Below are 15,495 nucleotides of genomic sequence, written 5' to 3' on the forward strand. Positions count from 1 at the left end.
CACACCATGTCGTCCCGCCATTCATGGGCTGACTAAGGAGCCACCGACAATGGAAGAGTGGGCCACACAAGCCGTGACCTTCGGCATACTCAAGATGGAATCCTCCAAAGACTTGGCATACACTTCAAGGCATATTCAAATGATCGGCATGTTATCCCTAGTTGTAACTGACATACTTGTAATCCTAGATATCCTCGGTGCCTATATAGGCCAAGGGGTTTAGACCGTAGAAGCAAGGTTTTTAGAGGTCAGACTCATTCATGTGATCTCGAGGTAGATCATCATGTACTTTGTACCCCATCCACAATCAATACAATACAAGCATGGTGTAGGGTTTTACCTCTTTGAGAGGGCCCAAACCTGAATAAATTGTGTCCATGTTACTTCTTGTTACCATCGTGCCAAGATCACCAGCTTGGGAGCCCCTACCCGATATCCACCGATTTTAGCACCGACAACGAGGTTGCTGATAATTGCAATTGGGATTGGGGCGGTCGAGCTGGGCGTCGTAATAATGGTACGTGAGCTGGTGTTGACGGAAGCAGAGAGTGAGAGAGAGACCGACGTAGGGAGAAGGAGAGTATACATGGGTTGTGATACCAAATCGGAACAATTATTTACCGTCACTAATCCATCAGCCTCATTCATTGTATACACTGAGAGAGAGAGAAAGGAAGAGAGAGAGAGAGAGAGAGAGAGAGAGAGAGAGAGATTTGTTAAGGTTACAACAATGTGTCAGAGCAGATATGGCACGGTATCATTCGACAAAATACAACTAACCAAAACCTTACTACTAATTTGATTAGGATAAGCATGTTTGGCATGCTTTGCTGCCGAATGTGTACTAATTCTTGTTACTGTAACGATCGTGCTTACTCTCATTATTTTCATGCGGGCTCGATGCCAATCGTTCACATGCATCCCTAGTATCATGTGAATGGGGGCATGAAATAGCGTCCTCCTTTTCCTATCAGCTCGTGGGGTAGAGGGGAGTGAAAACTCTATATCTCATATGCCTCCCTCCTTCTTTCATTCTTCTCCTTGCCACCTCATGAGGCTTCTGTCGATGGAAGTCACGCAGTTGCTAATGAAGGAGGCAGGGCTTTTCCGATGGTGGAGGTAGTCGGCCAACACTTGGAGGGCAGTGATCTTATACGCCGCATGGGTAGCGGGCGACGTCCGACCACATCTTGTCGGCTTGGCCTGTGTGTGCTGGATCCAATGTGATCTAGCATGTGTAGCCCTAGGCGGGCTAATCTGGCCCAGGCTATGACATTAGTGTGGCGTTGGTGCATGGAGCACATATGTATAGGTAGACGAGCATCACTTGCATGGCTCACCCATCGCCCGGATCTACGACCAAGTGGCTTGTAGTGTTCGGGCGGTGTGTCTGGTGCGGAGGTTGCTAGAAACTGGTGTGACACACTTGACCATCACAAATAAGGTGGTGTCCCTGCAAAAAAAGGTGATGCGTCAGAAGCAGTGTGATAAAATCATCTCTTTCGGTAAATTCTCCATAGGCCAACTAATTATATGTGACCGGTATAGATGTCAATAACAACACTGGCGACCAGACACCATCGACGTCCGCATGCCGTTTCCTTGTTGAAGGTGTTGGTTCCAAGTTTTGCTTCAAGGGAGATAGCTCTAGTTTGATCTAAAGTCATATCTGCCAACATGTGCATGGGGGTTGTGTTTCCATTTTTACGCCATTGTCTTGGAGCGTTCCAACCTTTTGTCAGCTCACATGTCACTAGTGGATTGTGGTCCACGGTGATAAGCTTTGTGGTAAGATCTTGAAGATGTAGTCACGAGACCGGTTCCATGTAGATGATCTCGAAAATTGTTATGTAAACTGATTTGTTAAAATTTGGCTGGAAAAACAAGGGCAAGCCTATTATTTAGGGAAGACCATTTCTAATTACACATGGCTGTCATCGATGTGAAAGATGGTAAGCTTACGCTTCTATTTGGTGAAGAGAAAGCATCAATTGACATGAGGCAACTCACCTTCCTCACTATTCATGCGAGCTATCCTGCATTTCCGGGGGGAAACACTAAATTTGATGAGCAAAGTTTAGAAATGTAAAGCATGAACAGAAATTAACAGTGGGACCTGCACAATAGTGACTGCTGACTGCTAATGATTAATCCCTTCCGTCCATATCTTATGACGTGCTTATCCCTAAACCTCTCGCACGCATTGCTACAGGCGACGGGAAATGAACGGATAAACCCTTTACATCCGAGGGGTACTTGTGCAAAGCTTTTGTAGTACAATAACAGCTCCGTTTCAGTTGACAATACTAGAGCTACAGGCTAGAGTTGAGATTAGGTGGAAAAGGAGTTCCAGATATCCAGCAAACCACGGTGGCGTTCGTAAGCAGAGCACGTCTATTTCTCAGTTTGGAAAGCAGGGCAGGTTTGGGACACCACTCACTCCTTTAATCTGGACCGTATTTTGCTCTGCGTGTGCAGCAAGGACCCTTCTTTTCCTAAGAAGAAAACCAGAAAATTCAGTAACCATGCGTTGTCATTTCATGATCGGTATGTGACTGCAATAATATGCTAGCTAGAGGAAAAGAATTGGGGAGTACCTAGAACTCATCTAGATAAGATATAATTTGGTCTCATTCACTTTGAAAACAAGAACAGATACAACACACGTCAGCACACACGCATCTTATAGCATCACATCCGATGGCTATAAAAGGTGAATGAGACCAAATTATATCTCATCTAGATAAGTTCTAGCAAAACTGAAAGAATTGTGCACCAAGTAAGGGCTCCGAGTCGGATGGAGATTCCAAATGAAATCAATAGGAGACACGCTGACACGGGAGAGGCAGGCAGGCAACCAACAGCCCACGCCACAGCCAATGGTATCATGTGCGGGAGCATCAAATCAAATCCACTTCAAAACTCGTAGGTGCGCCTAGAACATCATACGCCCGCCACCGGCTCCTGTAGCCACTTAAAACATACGTCTGTCAAATCCTCATCCGCCTGATCGGCTAGCTGGCTAGCCCCGTTTGCGGAATTAATTAATTAGTACTTGAAAATTCCTTGGAATAAATTAGACTCTGAACGTTATCATCTGGAGCAGTATATCGTTGTATCAATTCACACTCAAGTGCTAGTACTACTTATCTCCACTGTGGGTTACACAGGGACGACCAGAGAGTTGCTCGCGCAGGACATCCGTTGGGTTCGGCGAGATATACGTATCCACAGAAACACACGGATGATACCTACTGCGGCGCGCGTGGATAAGGCGCAGCCGAATTAGTTGACAAAATAATCCAAGTACTCCATATAGGTAGATTTGGGAGCAATAAAGGAAGAAAATGGTATGGGCAGGATCGTCCACATCATCCCTAGGGCGTGCGTCCCTCTCTCGAGCCCGTGCCGCTCCGAGCACGCGCGAATCGCGGGGGAGCTCCTGACACCCATCTAGGCCACCCGTTGCGGACACGTGTCCGGCTGATGTCTATTTACGAGCTCATGTACCATGTCCATGTCCATGTGATTCTTTTCTTATTTGAATTCTATAGTGGGATGTGATTAATTGTGTTCCCGACTAATACATGTATCTTGGAGCTAGTGTGGACATTTCAAAAAGTATAGGAATACTTCGGTCTCGCCGATATATTTCATATTATTTTGGACAAATTTCGTCAAGTTTTGACGAAATTTTGAACCCTACAATATAGTTCTACTTACGCACACATGTGTGTGCGTATCAAATGCATGATGAATCGACGAAGAGAGAGCGTTTACATCTGCCCCCCTTCCATCGTAAATCATACACATACACTACTATAGCAAACCACTACTATCGCGTACGCGTCTGAGCTGCCTCAGCGGTCGCACCCCAACCCAAGCCCTGTACAATACATAATGTGCACATACGTACGGCATACACGCTCTTATACGCGTGTACGCGCGCGTACGGACGGACATACGGACACTAGCTACGCATACGCAGCTAGCTCATCAGAAGCTGATGGGGTAGACGTGCTGCATGTTGGGGTAGAAGAGTCCCCAGTTCTGCTCCACGCCGCTGTCCTTCTGGTTCTCGTTGAACATGGAGAAGACGTAGGTCTCGATGGCGCCCGGGTGGCGGGGGGTGCCGCGCCCGACGTGGTTGATGAGGTACTGGTTGTAGATCCGGGCGTTGGCCGGAGTCGCCGCCGTGCCGCCGCCTGAGGGCCACCCGCTCTCCGACACCACGAGCTTCACGTTGGAGCCGCCGTGCTTGGCCATGGCCGTGTAGAAGGCGTCCACGGTGGTGTCGAACAGGTTCTGGTACCCGTAGGAGCCGTCCTGGACCACGGTGCCGGACGCGGTGAAGAGCGCGTAGCTCATGTCCATGGCGCTCGGGTTGTAGGCCCAGGCCAGGTACGGGTAGATGTTGGCCATGAGCGGCGCGCCGGTGCGGGCAAGGAACTGCACCACGGGGCCCATGAACGCGTCCGCCTCCCCGGTGAAGGACCCGGCGGAGGGCGGGCTGTACACGCCGAGGATGGCCTGCGACACCGACGTGGTGACCTTGATGTGGCCCAGCCCAGCGGAGGCGAGCGCGCCCTGCACGTTTTTCATGGCCGGGACGAGGTTCTGGGTGGCACCGCCGGCGACCTCGTTGCCGACGCAGACGTACCGAAAGGAAACCTTCGGGTAGGCCTGGATGTTGCTCCTGACCCACGAGGCGGCCGCCGCCGGGCTGGCGGCGAGGTTGGAGAGCACGTCGTTAGGCGCCCCGACGACGACGTTGACGCCCGTACCGCCAACGGCCTGCAGCGCCGCCTGGTCGGGGGCATATAGCCGCATGGAGTTGATACCGTTGGACTTGAACATGCTCACGACGGTGCTCGCCGCCGGCAGGTTGTTGGCGCTCATGCCGTAGCACACCCCGATGGACTCGACGCCTGCGCGCAAGGTACATGTAACTTTGGTTAGTTAACATTCAGAAAACTAATTATTACAGCTCCATAAAAAATTATTCACACCAAGCTAGCACTGTTCCATTGCCATAGAGAATTCCTCCCCGTGATGACATGTGATGGAATATAAAAAAGAAATGGAAGAGAAACCAATAAGCAAGAATGGCGGCGATGCATGAACACACACACACAGAGCAAGCCTTTTGACCTGTTGGCGAGGGATAATACTAACTCCCCGAAAAGGACGTTTAACTGAAATCTTGTACGCATGCATGGATGCATGCGTGTAGCTTCTGGCTTTGCATGTTTTTTATCTCTTTGTCTCTAGACTTTGGTGGCTGATTCGCGACTTAAATAATGTTTTTTACAGTCACGAGTTGGTGTCAGACGCACGCACACGGCCGAGGAACATTGCTATTTTCACGGCCGGCGCCTTGACCGACTTGTCACTAGCCACTAGCTACCACGAGCAAGGAGAAAAAGGAACTGGATAAATATATATCTTTGGCTACTCGTGTCCGGAGGGACAACCTTAAAGGAAGGAATGAACTTTGACTAGCTTCCAGTGCAGTGAATCTTTTACCCTAGCTGATTTGCTTGGTTCACCAACTAACTCTACCCTAATTTAGTGAAGTGTCGCACTTGAGAGTTGGTACTGACGTACTGTGCATCAATTATGCAAGTTTTTTTACAGTACATGTACTCTTAAGAATGCAAATGGTATGGCATAAATTGTGTAGTACTTGCACGGCTAGCTAGTTGGATTTATTAAACAAGAGGACCAGGAATATTGTAGGGGGGTAGAGTAGAGGTCGACCACACGTACATGGCAATTGGCAGGAAGCCTAGAAATGAATACATGGAGAGTAGAGACCTCATGCATACATACATGCTGGGACAAATCAAGTTTCTGGTCCAACGTCCGCAGCACGGCCGTTGGATAGTCCACATACGATCGATGTGGATCGGCATGGCGTGCATGCATATGCATGGCCCTCCGGCTGCGCCTAGCTGCGGTCCAATTAACGGTCTAGCTCACGTGCCTGACAAAGTACTCCATATAAGTACACGCCACTTAATCCCCCTCTTAACTTCCTGCTCTATCAAGTGCCAACTACTACTAGCAGTACCACTACTACACTGACCTACTTCCTATGCCATAATTCTTTTCAGGCAGACCAAACTTGGAAAGGCCAGCAGAACCAACACCTGGGTCATAGAGTTAGTTAGTGGCTAGTGATCGGTGGCGTCATGTACCATAGGTCGATCAGTTGCACTTTGAAGATAGGATGCAAGTGAGTCAGTTACTATAACTAGCAGCCGGTGCAATCATTTTCGTTAAACTTAAAGAATGGAACAGTGGCGGTACTGGCTAGCTGAAATGATCGAGTAGGACCACTGGACTGGCCGGTGCCGCATCGTCCATCGCTGAAAAAACGTCAAGATGAGACCGTCCGCGGACCAAAGGAAGAAGAAAAAGATGGTTAGCGACGGGTGGTTCAGCAGTAGTTGCACCCAATTAATCAGGGAACAAACCACCAATTTAAGTGGTAGGGCTCGTGTCAACAGTGCTAGGGCGACACTGTCAAGACATGCATGCACAACTTTGCATGCAGGGAAGAAGAAAAACTTTCTAGGTGATTAACATGGCACTGGAGAAAGGGACACTGGCTTAGCTACTTATAGGTCGTTAGTTAAACCTTCTGGCTTTGTAAAAAAGATGGCTAACTGACATGCATGCCCACCAAACATTTCGAGACTTCATTTGCAAGCTTTGGCTTTTGCTGCTTTAGTGTACGATCAACTAGATTGATTTATAGTTAAACAGTTGAAACTACCTAAAAATATCCTTTTCATTGCTTTTAAGATATTAACTTCCTCGTGGAAAACCTAGAAGTACCTCTTTCAATGTTTTACGTATTATCTAGAAATTATCATTTTCGTTACTTTAAACATATTAATTTCCCTGCGGAACACCTACTTCTTGCAACGTTTTCTTCCCTGGAAAAAACACAATGAAGGTCGATTACACGTGCACTTTTATCTTGGTGCATGCGAATCATATATTGATGTATATATATACTCTGCAGCAAATTCCAAGACTCCTGATTATTTTAGTGAAAAACGATTTTTACAAAATTTACCGTATCTAGTTTCCAAAAAAATATGTATGAAAAGTTACTGTGCTCCCATGCATGACGGACGCTTTAAGATAGAGAATGAGAGACCGGCGGACGCCGATTAGGCTTCACCATGCGACTGATGGCGCGGGAAGAATAAAACGCAGAACGAAAGCGACATGCACCTAAACAGTGTACTGTGCATCTCAAAAAAGAGGAAGCTATACTGTGTGACGTTGGTGGGAGAGATTTATGTGACCATGCGTGCACCATGGCTAGCTACCTTACCTAGCTAGCTAGCTAATTCTTCTCTTAATGAAAGCTAAGATTAACGTACGTATTACCATCTTCTAAACAAACTCCCTGCACGACTTGCATGAAAAAAACTGTACCCAATCATTTGGAGAGAGAGAGAGAGAGAGAGAGAGAGAGAGAGAGAGAGAGAGAGAGAGAGAGAGAGAGAGAGAAGGAAGGGGAATCACTTTGTGGGATGGAGGCGAAGGCTCCGAGGAGCAATGCCAGAGCGAACATGGAGGCAACACCTTGGCTCGCCATTCTCTTTCTCTCTGGCTGCGTTGGAGGGGGCGTGTGGGTGTGATGCCAAGAGTCTCTCAAGCTCTTGTTGTTTCTTTTCTGGTGAGACCACAACGGGGTGCCGGCCCCTTATATAGGATCCGAGGAGACAGTTTGGTCCAATCCACTCGGGAGCGCGCAGGCCCAACGCCTCCAGCGACATTTATTTAGCCCGTTGCGATTGACTACCTAGGCCGTTTGCATGCGTCACCCCCTTCTCATAGAGAGTCTGGTGGTGGGCAGAGGTTATCCGGTACACCAGGTTGTTGTTGCAGGTAGGCAAGAGATTCCCCTTCCTTCATTCATTCATAGTAGCACCAAACAACTTTTGAAAAATAGTTTGAATTTTGGACTCCACCCATGATGTACCATGAAAGTGAAGTTTCTAGGTCAATGACGGGTCGCGCGGCTTTGGATATGTTCACGTCTTACTCAACGACATTCGGCGGCGGTTTTTTTTACGGGAAGACCGTGTTCGGTGGATATCCGACATAACTTACGTAAGAAGAATTGACACCACGGAGTCTTGTTTGCGACAAAAAAAAATATATTTGAAGTTGACATGACTTACGTAGGAAGAACCGGCGCTACGGTTTTGTCGGCTTCGATGTTCTTTTTATCATGAAGTGACATATATACAGAGGAAATGATATTTTAGTAATGAATATCCACGGTCAATTTAAAGAGATTTGGAGTACTACATCAGAAGCCTTTTGTCACCCTACCTTTTACTACCTAATAGTGGGATCTATATTACTCTTATTTCTACATATAATTGTTTTTGTGGCTATATTGCAAGAAATCAATAGTATGTGTCATAAGAACATTTGTGTTTTTGGTGTACCTAATTAATTTACATCTTTGTCAAACGGACCACAGAATTACTTGAACCACTTTAATTAAGCATGGCCGTATACTTTTTTCAAACAAGACCTATTCCACTAAACTTTTGGACTTGTCGTCTCGGAAGAGAAGGTATTGAGCTCATCAGCCTTACAATTGAAAAGATGAAGAGGAGCTTTATTAGGAATTGCCATAGAAACACAACACCACGACTTGTCTAAGCGCACCATACAAGTGAGCTTTTGGCGTAAACACGCATGGTTTTCCCCTGTGGCATGGTGTTGCAATAGCCTCGACAACAAACTAAGTACTACGTCTCTCCCTCCCAATCCTAGTGATCAGGTGGGATATCCAGATCCGGCCGTTGATAGTTCTTTTACATACAGTATGTGTTGCTATCAGTGGAGTCCGGCCGGCTATGCAACTGCTTTCTAGCTAGTATGAGTGCTAATGACGAGATAATATTAGGTGCACCAAATGTGTAGATTACAGTTAATACGAATATAAAAACTGTACGATGACTCGGGACATATTTAGGTGCACGAATTATTCGACCGGACCAATTGTATTTAAGAACCGGTCGTGTCTAGGATTAGCTAGCATGCAGCTGGTCTGCTTGGACATATTGGTTTGGGTTAACACATGCATATGGATGATGAGAAATTTCCTATTGGTGGCTTAGCAGCCCAACTTTTTGACACATATAAGCTGGGCTGCCCTCTTTTGGCACATAAATTGAATTGGTCCTATATGCTAGCTAAAATGGTCTTCTTGAGACATGCGTTTTGTAGCGAGTTGTATATTGATCAACTTGTGGTTATGATGATGCTTCCAATTAGTACCGTGCATGTAGCCAAGTTAGTTTCTGGCACATCATTGGTTTGGAATTTCCACTAGAGATGCCTACTTTGTCCTGATTTATTCCAATGATTAGCAACCTTTTTTTTAAACAAAGGAGGGTTAGCAACTTACCACCAGGATTACAGACTCTCAGGCTTACCAAAACCTGAAAGTCCAAACCTATTTATCTGATACAAACCAAAAAGTACGTAATTATCTGATATGGTTGAGAATACGAGAGTCATCTTCGATCGATGCGCACATGTGCACATTTGACTTGAAACCTTTCGCTTTGCTAAAAATCGGTGTTCACCGAATTTCGAAAGGGACCATTATATTGTGGTCGAAATCACACATAGCCCACAAAGGAACCTAAAGAAGAAGAAAGCACCCACAACCCACATGTATACACCCCACAAAAAAAAACATGTATACAGCCAGCTAAGCAACAACATGCTTTTTTTTTGCGGGTGAAGCAACAACATACTATGTATGTAGTACAACTTAATTGATCGGTGCCTCCCAACAATTTTGGTTTGATGGAGTTGGTTATCTTGCGCTTTTGCTTAATCTGGCCTATGTGGACACCGATTTGCAAGGTCACCAGCACCGGCCCCGCGGCCTTGTCCTACCCCCATGTATGGATGGATGGGAACCTGCTTTGCCTCGTCGGATCGGACGGGGAGGGCCACATGGAAAAGTGCACTCTATCCATATTTCCCCGGGCTTATGTGGACGCAGGGGAACAGCATGTCCTGTCAGGGATCTGGCGCGTGCGTGTCCTCCAGGATACATGTGTGTTTCATCCTGCCTAGCTACCTGACCTGGCCGGCCTGATCATCATCATCATCATCATATCAGGCTGCTTAGGTGTTGGTTTCATCCGTATGATGATCAAGTCCCTGTCGTCGTAGTGGGGAGAGAGTGGTAGTTAATATGTGTGGATTTTAATATAATGCTGTATTCGTTTGTGGGCATCGTGTCCTCTTTTTTTTTTTCCCTTTTGGATCAGCATCGATCTAGTCATCCATCACTTTGCTGGAACGGAAATGCTGATTGAATCGGTTCCCTGTTCAACTGTGCACTACTTGCTCAAGAAAGATACGTAGCTGATATGTATGGAAACTGCAGCAAACTACCGGTACAGAGGAGGATATATCATAAAAACATTTTTTTTACATTTTAAATATTTTGCATTTTCATACCGACAAAATCATGCGTTGCAATAAGAGTATTTACAAAGACAGAAATCTTGAACCTACAGTCAAATTATTACGGAGAGATCTTACGGGAACATGTATCGACTCCACTAATCCCTCCACCTTGTATTTCATGTGGGCCCCGCTTTGGTTTCGAACTAATTCCCCTAATCCCTCCATGTACTCCCGTAAAGACCTATCCGTAGAAAAGGTTCATACCTCTAGCACTATACTTTTAAAAATAAACTATGATTCTATCATGTGTCGTACGTCTCATCTCACACGCCACGCCCCCTCCCTTCATGTACGCTCTCTCGCATCCTCCATGGGTTTTCAGCCCCCGCCCATTTTTTTATTGTTTTCCCCACACGGCTTTCATCAGACCGGCTAAGCTCTATCTCTACTTCTCTATATCTATCTCCACCTTCTCTATCAATATCTCTTCTCTACTTCTCTGCTTTATATGTCTATATCTATCTCAAATTTTTAAAAAGCCTAGGTTTTGGCATACATTGTATGTTTGATCTGACACCCCCGTGTCCCTCCCTCCACATACGCTCTCTCCCCACCCCTCACCCGCCATCTGTTTTCTGCTTCTTTCCCTTTAAGGTTTACATCGGCTCGGCTAATCTCTATCTATATCTCTATCTTCTCTGCTTCTCTACTTATCTCCACTCATCTAATTTAAATATCTATCTCTATGTTTAAAAAGAACCTAAGGTTCTTCCATACGCCGTATGTTTCCTCCCCCTCCCTCAACGTATGCTCTCTCCCCACCCTCCGCCGATTTTCTGCCCCACCATATCCACACAATTTTCGTCAGACCGATTAATCTCTTTCTCTACTTGTATATCTCTATCTCTATCTCTTATCTACGTCCCCACATTATATCTCTATCTGCATCTCTATATTCTGAAGAACCTAAGGTTCCATCATAAGTCGAATATTTCTTTCGAGACCCTCACATCCCTCCTTTCACGTACGCTTTGTCCCCACCCTCCATCGGTTTTCCGCCACATAGGGTTTTCATGGGTCAGTTGAAAGGTAATATTATCCACTAAGTGATTTTGGTATTGATGACACCAGTGTCCTAATTGTGTGCTTGAGTTTATAAAAAGTGCCACAAACATATTCAGAGACAGTCATCTTATTGATTTTCGGTTACTTGGCTCGCTTAGGAAAGTTGTACTATATAGACGGGGGGCATTGTGGAGATATGATAGGATTCAAATCACGTCACTGACAAAAATGCACCCACAATATGACAGTGTCCCGGATAGGGGGGCCTCCCACAACGTCATCTCCCGGCCCGATGGGCCCGGGAGAGGACCTCCTTGTCGGTTCTGGAGTGGACCACATCGAGCGGCCCATGACGCGTAAACCGAAGGATCCAGAAGACATGACGTGTAGTTCAAGATGTCTGATTTCATGGAAGACTCGATTTCCTCGTACGTGGCCGACTGGGATATTGATTGAGGGCTAGGCTCGTAGAGGACACATTACAATCTCTGGGTAGACACATGTACTCTGCACTTACTCCAACACAATAAACACACGCATGTCATCGGGTATTATCTCCTTAGAGAGCTCGAACTTGGGTAAAACCTCATGTCACTGTTACCATCGTACCTAGATGCTAAGCTTTGGGTAAAACCTCATGTCACTGTCACTGCTATCCTCTGCACTTACAATTTTAGCACTTGCATACATTACCTTGTTGAAAACCACTTGTAATTTCCTTCTGCTCCTCATTGGGTTCGACGCTCTTACTTATCGAAAAGGCTACAATTGACCCCATATACTTGTGGGTCATCATCCACCATACCTACCTATGGATTGAGTAAGATCCTTCAAGTAAGTTGTCATGGGTGCAATAAGGCAATAAAAATTGCTTTTAAAAGTGTTAGATCATTTAGTGTAAGAGAAAACTGAGCGTTGTACGAACTTGTGATGGTGAAGAATAAAAGCGGCAGACTGCATAATAAAGGTTGCCATCATAAGGGGCAATATAACATGATGTTCTCTTGCACTAAGGGATTGAGCATACAACCAAAAAGCGCATGGCAACCTCTGCTTCCCTCTGCGAAGGGCCTATCTTTTACTTTTACTACGAAAATTACCCGTGCGTTGCAACGGGTGATACCATGTTAAAATGTTGTCAGTTCTCAAAAAATAATGTTGTCAAAGCAGTGAAAAGGAAAAAGACAGGAATTATATGTGTTTTACTTCCTCAGTTTGTTCGGGTTCATGCCCTACATCGCATACATCCACGTGCAACGTGGGTCTCATTGCCTAATATCGGATCCGCCTCAACTCCACCAGGAAGTTCGGTTGTCCACCATCACCATGAAGGCCCAACACGGTGGCAAGGTGCAGCAACCTCAATGAGGGCATGGCCTAAAGGATGCCAAATGCATTTGAGAAGGTCTCAAGGCACCGACCAGGTGCAGATGTCGCCCTCAGCCTCATACTCCTCCACCCAACGATTGGCCTAGGTACTACTGGAGCACGCATCAGACTGAAGCGGGTATCCCAATTCTGCCTAGGAGGGTATGTTTGCACACATTGGTGTGAGGCGGGCATCCTTAGCAAGGTGGTGTGTCTTGCTTCTCTAACTTAGGACTGGCGAGTCAAGAGAGGTGGGCTTCTTCCCGATGGCATAGTCATTGACAGACATCCTGGTGCTTCGCCCACCCATGATTTCGTGCTTCACACGTAAAGACATAGATATATAGCTAGAGATTATCTTTATCTCAGAGTCTGAAGGTACAATGCATAACTGACTGGTGTATGTAAGCTATTTACCACTTAATGGTTTGATGTGTACGTGAGCTAGTGTAAGAGCTAAGATTTCATCTCCTTAACAAATGAACACTACTTCAATTCGAGCTACTGAACTGTAGCTTCAACTTGAATTGCACATAAGAAGAAAACAGATTAGTCCCAACTATCACAGAAAATTGTATTCCCCATCATTGATTTGAAGTTTTCCGACAAATGGAGTTGAGCATCATCAAAATACATGTTGCGATTATGTTCATAGGCCATGAATCTAAATAAAATGCACATTGAAAATTGTACAAGTTCACTGTTGCTATCATTGACATATATCATCGGCATACATACATGGAAGGCATATGAGTTTAGAGATAATATTATGATAGACTGCTAGCAGTTACGTTTGACTCGTGTGTTAGCTGATCAAAGTGAAATTTTCACCAGAGATCCAATGATAATTGCTTTACTAGACCAGTGGCTAAGATGATATTTTGACCAGTGTCCACGCAGGTTGGGGCCGGGCCGGCGCTTTGAGGATATGACCTCCATGGCTGCGAGGCATGGGAGTCCGAGCAACGACGGGACGCGTAGGTCAGGGCTGGTGTGTGCTCGAAGGATTGGGTCTCCATCTATTGGCGCACGGTTAGAGACGTAGACGGCGATGTAGGGAGACAGTAGCAATGGCAAAGCATGGAGGGAGGGGCCAGCTCAACAAGATTGTAGAGAGTTCTGTTAAGAGTCGGCTATCTCCATGTATATAAATATATAAACCATCATTTGTTGCAGGAGAAGTAGAATGGAAATTTGGCATTCGTCACTACCGGACTCGCGGTCTATGCCGATGGCCCAGGGCCGTCGGCGTAGATCTATGCCTACGGCTGCCGTCGGCATAGCCCCGTCGGCATAGATCACGTCAGCGTAGATGTGTCAAACCGTCGGCATAGTATAGCCGTCGGCATAGGTGCCTATGCCGACGGCCGAGGGCCAGCCGTCGGCATAGTTTAGCTGTCGGCAGTGTTTTTCACCTGACAGCAACGGACGGTGCCGTCGAAAGCGTTGACGACTCACGGAACGACACGTGGCAGGGATATGCCGACGGCTTTGCCGTCGGCATATCGCTGCCATGTGTCGTTTCCTGAGTCCTCCTGGCGGCAGGGCTATGCCTACGGCAAAGCCGTCGGCATAGATTTTCATCTATGCCGACGGGTTTGCCGTAGGCATAGCCCTGCCATGTGTCACGCCCTGGGAAGCCCTGGGCTCATCTATGCCGACGGCTTTGCCGTAGGCATAGTTTTTTTCCCTGTTTTCTCTTTTTCAATTCATTTGACAGCATTTCAGAGCAGAATAATATGAGATTATGCAGAAATATGATAGTTTATCATCTAAACACACTAAAGTTCATCATCATCATTTAAACATACTCAAGTTCATCATCTAAAGATCATCCCCGATGAAATTTCATGAACATAAATAGTGTGAGACATGGAACATGAAAGGTATGGCACGATGGCCACATGCACGGGCCGCCTCCGCCAAAACCACATCAACATCAAGCAAGACCGCAGATGCCAATACCACCTCCGCCAAAACCACCTCCGCCAAAACCGCCTCCGCCAAAACCACCACCGCAACCACCACCACTCTGTCAGATCGGAGTGACTGGGGTCGATGTAGCAGGAGTCAAGCCACCGGTCCCCTACATGTTTGAGAGAAGATTCTAACGGTAAATATGATATGATAGTGTTGAATGAATGGGAACTAGTTAAGGCAAATGTACTAACCAGACTATCACTGCCTAGTGCCACCCATTCATCAAACGTGGGCACGTGTGTGGGTTCTCCCGCAGGTGGTGGTGGGGGTCCAATTTGTGATGGCTCCGTGCGATTAGTCCAAGACGCCAACATAGCCTGGATGTTAGTTAAACAAGCAAACTAGAATGTCAGAAGGAATGAAAAGTGAAAATTTTAGCTTGGGTTTAAGAGGGCAAAACTAATCGTCATCGCTTGACGGTTGTCATCATCGTTTGCCTTCACTCGTTGCAAGTACTCCCGCACCTCATGATTCCTATGCTCGACAAAGGCCTTATATGCCTACAAAATTTAGGTTGTTTCTAAGTGAGCGATGCTAAAAATAAACTGAGAATGCTAGAGAGAAAGATGATAAAGGGGAAGTACTTACAGCATGCTGGCGGGCTAAGGG

General features: G+C 46.2%; 1 protein-coding gene across 2 annotated transcripts; it reads right to left on the minus strand.

The window, feature by feature from the left end:
- Positions 1-3,622: 3,622 nt before the first annotated feature.
- Positions 3,623-7,783, minus strand: LOC123130362 (lichenase-2). Of its 2 annotated transcripts, none has more exons than XM_044550279.1 (2): positions 7,546-7,783; positions 3,623-4,928 (listed from the first exon to the last, which is right to left on the minus strand). In XM_044550279.1, the coding sequence occupies exons 1-2, from the start codon at positions 7,616-7,618 to the stop codon at positions 3,997-3,999; spliced, it is 1,005 nt and encodes a 334-aa protein (XP_044406214.1). In that variant the 5' UTR covers positions 7,619-7,783; the 3' UTR covers positions 3,623-3,996. The 2 variants fall into 2 exon arrangements, with proteins under 2 accessions (XP_044406214.1, XP_044406220.1); XM_044550285.1 differs by lacking the exon at positions 7,546-7,783 and adding an exon at positions 5,010-5,027.
- Between the last annotated feature and the right edge of the window lie 7,712 nt (positions 7,784-15,495).

The sequence above is a fragment of the Triticum aestivum genome, chromosome 1B (genome assembly GCF_018294505.1).
Source record: "Triticum aestivum cultivar Chinese Spring chromosome 1B, IWGSC CS RefSeq v2.1, whole genome shotgun sequence".
NCBI classification, from domain to species: Eukaryota; Viridiplantae; Streptophyta; class Magnoliopsida; order Poales; family Poaceae; genus Triticum; species Triticum aestivum.

What these genes read in the sequence shown, in the direction of transcription:
- LOC123130362 (XM_044550279.1), bottom strand. Translation starts at nt 7,618, where the DNA reads ATGGCGAGCCAAGGTGTTGCCTCCATGTTCGCTCTGGCATTGCTCCTC. An exon ending in CTTCGCCTCCATCCCACAAA is followed by an intron (nt 4,929 to 7,545) that starts GTGATTCCCCTT and finishes CCTTGCGCGCAG; the next exon opens with GCGTCGAGTCCATCGGGGTG.